Genomic DNA, 7,465 nt, shown 5'->3' on the forward strand with positions numbered 1-7,465 from the left:
TCGTCACATTAAAGTGGTGGCCTCGAACGTGCTTATCAACCAGAACGGCTTAATAAAACTATTTTAATTCGTTAAGAAATTGGGTGTTTAAAAAGCACCACACTTTTGAGGTAAAATAAAATATAAAGCTTATTTAATATGGGCTTAATGGGCGAAAACCATTCCTTCCCAAACCACAATAGGTTTAAATGATTAACTCTATTTCACTAATTGGATTTGATTCTTAGTTCACGGGAGGGGTTTGCTATTAATAGCATAAATATTTGACCCCATATCAAGCTGTAAATGAAAATTAAATATAACTGAAATATTCAACAAGTGCAAAATTTGATGGGTACTTTAAAAGAAGCCAGCTGCTCGGACTTATCACGCTTCGGTCAGTCAGGGAGAATAAATCTCACGGATTCCCCTCCGCCATTTAGCAGATACGTCGATTCGCTGGGAAAGCATTCATTAAACTGACAAATCCGGGAGAAACAAAGCGCGAAACTTGGCTGGCAGTGCGTAATTGACTTGCTGCTGGACCCCACAAGCCCGATCCAATGGAGAATGTCTGATGGGAGTGCTAAAAGTTACGTCCTTGTCATAGTTTTATTTGTGTCCGCCCCTCCAAGTCCAAAGATGCCTTCAACTTGTGGCTGCGTTGCGATTCCTTCTTGACTTTTAATACCCTTGGTGAGGCGTTTGGCAAACTTCTTTAAGCTACAATTGCATGTTTGTTGCCCCAAAATATATTATGATGTTTGAAATGTGGAATAATGGAAAGATAAGATCAGATAGGATAATAAGTAATTGGTAAAAAAAAATAACAATAAATGTTGGCAAATTTCTATACACTTATTTATATTCATTTTATATATATATATATATTTTACATTTTGATGTATTCAGGAATGACCACTTCCTAAACTAAAGGCTTTCGTTTTCTTTCAACAAACACTAGCATTCACTGTATTTTGGTAGAGGATCAGAAATCCAAGCCCCACTGTAAGCTCATGCTTCCGTCTTTTTTTTGTATCTATTTCGTAGACTTTTTTCGGCGCTTACTTACGATAACTTTATGACGCTTATCGCTACAAATGTGCTTGTATCTGGGCACTCTCTGCGTATCTCTGTATCTGTATCTTTATTTCGCCAGCGAGTACATTCCGAGCGCGCCACATAAAAGTAAAGTGTAGCCAAGTTGATTCCGCCGGGGGGCTGGAAAGTGGGTGGCTGGCTGTGAATGGTGGGGAAGTTCCGGGGAGCAGAAGCAGGAGCAGGAGCAGGAAACCAGCTTTACTCCTAAGTAACTTATGCCATAATTTCACCCGATCCCACAACCCGACAAAACCCAAAAACGCTGGCCACACGGCCGTCGCCTCGTAATCGCAAAAAGGAGTCGTCTGGCAAATATTATTTTTTATATTTATTTGACTTTTTTCGCCCTTGCTGCTTAATGTTTATTATGAATGTTACTCGTGAGCGTATTTAGTTAATTTTATTTCACACAAGAGAAGTCTGAAAAAGTCAGGCGACTCCGATTCCGCCGGATTGTTGGCCCATCTCTTTCCTTTACTTTAGCCCTTACGGACTCCAGTCGAGTGCTGGCTGAAAATTAAGTTAACACCATCAGTTGGGTCTATGAATGTGTATCTGCGGCTGGGCAAATTAGAAGCCAAACATGGCGAAAAGGCAGCCGCTTATCTGCGTTAAGTAGATGAGAAAAGTTTGTGGCTCGGCGCGTTGATAAGTTGAGTTACCAGCGCACATATATCTTTCATGGGATCCTGTCAAAATGGGGCCGTGAACTCATACCCAACCCCTCCGCGCTTTCCTTCCTTTCCTTTAGCCCCCTCGATATATGTTACCCCACTTCCCTGGAAACGTCTCCCAATTGCAAGATAGACACACATTACCTCAGGCGAACCGGCATATGCATTAATTTGTTTATACTCGCTGAGGTTTGGCTTTGTTAACAAGACGAACTTCTAAGCACTGTTCGAGCTTCTTTCTTTGCACTGAAAAAGCAGATATATCTTGTTTAGAAAAACTTTAAAAGAAATGAAGCCTTCCAATAAAATCACCGCTAGTTAACATTGGAAATTAAGTCTTCAAATGAAGTAATATGAATTGAAAAATTCTTTTAACTAAAGTGTTAAAAGGATTTAACATGCTGTTTTTAGGACTGGTGTTTTAAGTGCTTTCTAGTTTGTTTTATCAACATGGAAATTATACTATTTTTTCCGAGTGTACGCCCACGATTTTATGGAATTGACTGTGGAGCTTGGAAGGCAGAAGTAGCCAGGGGAAGTGGCATTAAATTGGAGACACTGTTGCCCAAATCTCCGCTGCTTAAATGCAAACTGCTCAACTTTGTTGCACTTGCTGTGCTCTGCAATGACCTTCGGTCGAGGTGTGGCCCCCGGAATTGTGGGCGTGGCTCCAAGGCGAACACGTTGCCAGCGACTTAATTAGATCTCAGTTTATGCCAGCGCGGCACTTTATGGCGAAGGTTTAAAGTGACCATTAGGTCGAATGACATTCCAAGCCCTCGAGAATGATAGGGACTATGTTGGACTGCTAAGTGGTGCGTTTAATGCTTTGAAAATATACTCAGAGTACAATGTTATGCAATGTACAATTGTAGGTGGTGAAAAGGGCTACAAATTAGGGAGTTTTGTTCCTTTGCAGGTAGAAAAAGCGATTGCCAGGGCCTGGCAGAAAGACAGACTTCCGGAACTGGTCCAGATCGAACTTGTTGGGTTCGAAAACAAATGGTTCTGTCTTTCCATTTTGAGAGGGGTGCGAATCCTTTGAAGTGTGCGATTCCCTCACTTCAGGCGCTGTCGGCTGGTTCCACCGAGCCAACATTGCCCAGATGTCGCCCTCCTCCTCGACCTCCTTCTTCTCAACGACCACCTCCGGAATGGATTCCTTGCTGGAGCTCGAGAACTTCGGCCGCACCTCCGTGCACCCCTTCCGCCGGGCGAAATCCTCCTCGATTCGCTGGACAATCGGATGGCGGCGCTCCTTGACCACCTTACACAGATTCTCGCCGTGGTGGAGGTTTTCATGAATGTAGTTATTCCGACGCACTATCATGTCCACTTCGAATTCCTGGTCGAAGCTCAGCTCACATTCCCGGAAGTCGGCGTATAGGATCTTAGGATAGGAATGTAAGTTCAATACTCAGTTAAAAATGATCTTCAGCACCCCTTTCGCAAAAGTGGTCATTATCAGCGATCCAACCTAATTCAATGTTATACTTACTCGGGTATTCTTTTCCAGGGATCTCAGTATTTGATTCCCTTGCGAGATGCCAATGTTGATGGCGGCCATTTCGAGGCTCATCAGAGGAGTGTGGCTGCGCAGGAGGGTTCCTATATCACGGGAAAACGAACCCAGGGTGGTGTTGATCCCCGAAATGTTGAGGGCCCACACATGGGGGGTTCCGATAATACACGTTATGAGCGAATGCAGGGCCAATTCATTAAGCGGATTGTGAGCCAGGCCCAGATACTCCAAAACCCCCACTTGCGATTGGCTCAACGCCTCGCCCAGCACAATTGCACAATTGGCGCCCAATTTGTTGTGTTCCAGCTGGATACTGCGGTACATCAAAGGGCGCTTTAGCAAATAGGCCAGGCCTTCGCTGCACTCATCCGTCATTTGGTCATAACCAAAATCCACCTCATCAAGGGTGTCTAAGTTCTGAAGGGCACGGGTCAGGATACGAAACTTCTTCATACTCAGGCGACTGTTTCGAAGCCTGAAGGTCTTGAGGCTCGGTAAGTATTTCAGACCTTTGCTAAGACGAACCATATCACTGTCTGAGAACTTCATATAACGGCTGTAAGGTACAAGTTAAGTTAAGTTTAAGCTAGCAATTTTAATTTAAATGCTGGTGGTAGGCGATGCAGCTGTAGACTCTTGGCGCTTTTAGAACTCTACTTCACATGTATTTATTTGGTTCCATTTATCTCAGAGAAAACATGTTATACAAATCGTGTACAGCACGTTTCACTTCTTCGATGTTGTTTCTTACCATAACATTCTAATTTAAGAGCTTACCTTTGATAGTCTTTTACATCAGGTGGTCCCAAAAACTCCAGCGTCAGAGACATCATATTTTCAAAATATCGTACAAATCCCAGATCAATGTGATGACAATGGTCCTCCGGATAGTCATACCGCTTGATCCGCTCCAGCAGCAGCTGCTTGTTGCGCTTGTCCGGTTTTGTGTCCTCGTCATCACCTTCTTCTGGAGCAACGTTTATGCTGAACACGTCTCGAATGGGCGGTTCCTTCTTCTTTTTCTTCTTTTTCTTGCCCGATTGATCCGCATTCTTCAAGGCGTCCAGTTTCTCCTGGCGCTTCCTCTTGCGCTCCTTGCGATCCTCCCGTTTCCTAGCAATGGCATCCCGAGCCTGCTGGCGGTTGGCGTTGCGCAGATGTCGCGCATTCCGGCGAATTGTGTCCTCGTTCTCGGTTTCCGCACGCCAGAAAGTAATAGCTGCCTCGCTGCTGGAACTACTAGACTTGTGCTCCTCCTCGCCCTCGTCCATTTCCGTATCCGGCTCATCGCTAGATATCTCCTCCTCGTCGGATGACTCCGAGGATATATCCTCTTCAGGCTCGCTCTCCAAGTGCTTAATGAAGGCATAGTCGGGCAGAGCTTGCAGCTTGCGGATGTGCATGGAGTTGACATACTGCCAAACAATTTCAGCCAACTGAGCCAGCCTTCTCTGCGGCTTCACGTTCACAGGACATGATTCAACCTGCTCCACAAACTTCCGGCTCACACCCTCAGCCTTCCAGTCGAACTCGTTCCAGCGCTTCAGGTGCAACGTTTTGTCCAAAGTCTTGCTTAGTACGACGCGTCGCCAAAATCGTTGATCCTCGATCAAATAGCAATCTCTTTGAAATATATATAAAGTTATTAGGGTTTGTAACCATAGTAAATAACGATATAAAGTTAGTGGCGTCAAATGTTAAATTATAGGTTATGTAATGAAAATACTTGTATCCGTTTCGTTACATACCTCAAAGGCAGCTCCACATCCAGTGCGTCGTAAAATATCCTCATAAGCTGGGGACTCGCCTGCAAAGTTGGAGATATGCCTCGAATGCCCAGCTTGGCCAGACTCTTTACGCTCAGATTGACTAAAGTGTTCAAGTTTCCCTCTATAAAGGCCTCCGCAAAAATCTCGCGATTCCGTTCGCTGTATAGGTTCAAGGTCTGATGAGAGGGCTTAAAAAGCTCATATGTGGCCAGAAGGAGGGGATCGGTGGGAGCCCGGAATTTCTGAGCATAGTGCGGTTGCACAACCTCCTCATCATCTTCAAAGTCCATATGGAGTTATTTTCGAGTATGTTTGTTTGTGCGTTGAAAGTCTTTTTTTTTGAAGTTTGTTTCTGAAAGTGATCGATAAGTATAACATGGTTTTAACCCATGTGTTCCAGTGCACCTTAATACATTTATGGAAGTGCCGTTTGTCTATCTTCATACTCCAATGAACATGTTTTATGTTTTAGTTATCTCGCACCTGCCAAACGTACTTCCTCATTAAAAACTGTCCGGTTTTCATTTAAGACACTCTAAATCCCGACCCGAGTGCGTAACAAATGTTTACAACGGCTAATTTAAGAAAACTCGCCTAAGATATTTTCCACTTACGGCGCTCTTTAAGCGTTTGCTAATATTTGCTGCTAATGTCTCGCAAGCACTTGCCAAGCACTCGAAGCAAATTTAAATTAAGCTAACCTAATTGAGAAGCGAAGAGCAGTTTCTTTTTGTGGCCAGCCCCGCTTCGCCCGCCCCGTTCCATTCCGTTTTGGCCAATATTCAGCGCTTTGTTTTGATGGCGAAGCTGCCAGGAGCTTCACCTTGCCGGCTATTTTTCTACCTAATGAAATAAAAATAGATGTTGTTAGAGCTGCTCGCTGAGTGTGCTCGTCCTGTCCGGGTGCCTTTGTGCCTGGATCGGAGATGGCCCCCAGTTTGGAAGTGGTTTCCATAGTGCATGTAGCTGCTCCTGCCAACAAAGACGCTGCACTTAAGAAAACCAAACGACTTTGTATCAATTCTTGTGACCAGGACATATAAAATATTTATATTTTTAATGCATATTTATTATTATTTAATTATAGTGGTACTGTTGATAAGCTATAATATTTTCCCGGAAGAGCTGTTACTTCCTACCTATGTGGGCTATATTCCAGGATGTATCATATAATAAAATGTTTAGTTTTAAAGTTGTAAGGAAATAATTTGGCACGGTGTGCACCTATAGCATTCCTGGCTCTGCAAAGCTTTGTGAATATGCTCAACTTGGAGTATTTCTTCAGAGCAAGTGGAGGAGCCCCAGGTCCCCAGCTCCCAGTACAAATTAAGTGCATGCCAGGACGAAATTCGCCATCCAGCCCACCACTACACACAACACAACCACCGACATCGTCGTTGGTCCTTTTCTGTGAACGACAACTGCATTGCTAAGTGGAAGTTCGACCATGACTTTTGCTTTCGCTTCGTCAATCACCTTTTTATCTGGAAGGACATTACCAAGCCAGCTCAACTCGGATTCGGTCTTACCAACTTGTCCTTCCTCGCATGTCCTTCTCGGACGTGAATGTATGTGTGTATGTGTGTGCCCCAAAATTTATTACAACCTTTGGGAATTCTTTTAAGTAGTTGCTCGATTCAAAATAATTTTCCATTTATCACCGTGATAACAAAACAGTTTTCCCCCAGCCGCAAACCAGAGCGAAAATGGCAAAATAACATCAGAAGCGCGGACATTATGAGTGGGTCGGTGTTAGGTGGAGAAAACTTCACTGCGTGGATGGAGTGTGGATGGGGGCTTGGGGACGGAGGCGTGGCAATGGCTTGGCCAAAATAAAGTGCTCTTCGCAAATCTCGCTGCCGTTGTAGTCGTCCTGGGAGTTGAGCTGAAGACTGGCTGCGGTCGTTAGGGAGTCCGACTTGTCCGACTGGCTCTGATGATAAATGCCGGGCAGCAGGTGATTTAAAATAATTTCGGCCAGCGCGCGAAAAGTATATGTTGCCGGCGCTGTTGTTTTCAAATTTTTGAAATTTACGAGCTGCCGTTCGTCTCACGGCAGAGTTTTGCCTTTCCCCTGAGGCGAAAAGACCAAAAAGTTGGCGCGATTGCTTAACATGTTTGCAACACTGGCTCCGGGGACGATCTAAACCGGAAATGACGCTGCCTCACAAATAGAAATACAATGTAAGTTTCAGTCGCGACACGATGGAGTTTCCCTTCTCTGGTTTCGCTAATGCCACAAAAGAGTTTAACCCTAACTTTGCTTTTGCATTTGCCGCTTTCCTGGCCGGTTGCATTTTTTAAGCATTTTTGGCTTGTTGACCTTACAAAGCCCACGTCAGAGGCAGAGGTACTGGGTGAAATGTAGGGCTCCAATCGCAGCTGAGTGTGCAGGTAGGCCACGGCCAGACGCCTTGCAT

General features: G+C 44.6%; 1 protein-coding gene and 1 long non-coding RNA gene across 2 annotated transcripts; both read right to left on the reverse strand.

Annotated features, from left to right (window-relative positions):
* Positions 1 to 872: 872 nt before the first annotated feature.
* Positions 873 to 1,373, reverse strand: lncRNA:CR44921 (long non-coding RNA:CR44921). Its single transcript, NR_125081.1, has one exon. It is a non-coding gene; the product is annotated as a long non-coding RNA:CR44921 (long non-coding RNA).
* A 1,183-nt stretch (positions 1,374 to 2,556) lies between these two features.
* On the reverse strand, positions 2,557 to 5,381 carry CG15580 (uncharacterized protein). The gene is made up of 4 exons (NM_141353.3): positions 5,025 to 5,381; positions 4,054 to 4,899; positions 3,253 to 3,832; positions 2,557 to 3,144 (listed from the first exon to the last, which is right to left on the reverse strand). Exons 1-4 carry the CDS (start codon positions 5,333 to 5,335, stop codon positions 2,650 to 2,652), a joined length of 2,232 nt encoding a protein of 743 aa, NP_649610.1. The 5' UTR covers positions 5,336 to 5,381; the 3' UTR covers positions 2,557 to 2,649.
* Between the last annotated feature and the right edge of the window lie 2,084 nt (positions 5,382 to 7,465).

This window comes from Drosophila melanogaster, chromosome 3R (assembly GCF_000001215.4).
Source record: "Drosophila melanogaster chromosome 3R".
NCBI classification, from domain to species: Eukaryota; Metazoa; Arthropoda; class Insecta; order Diptera; family Drosophilidae; genus Drosophila; species Drosophila melanogaster.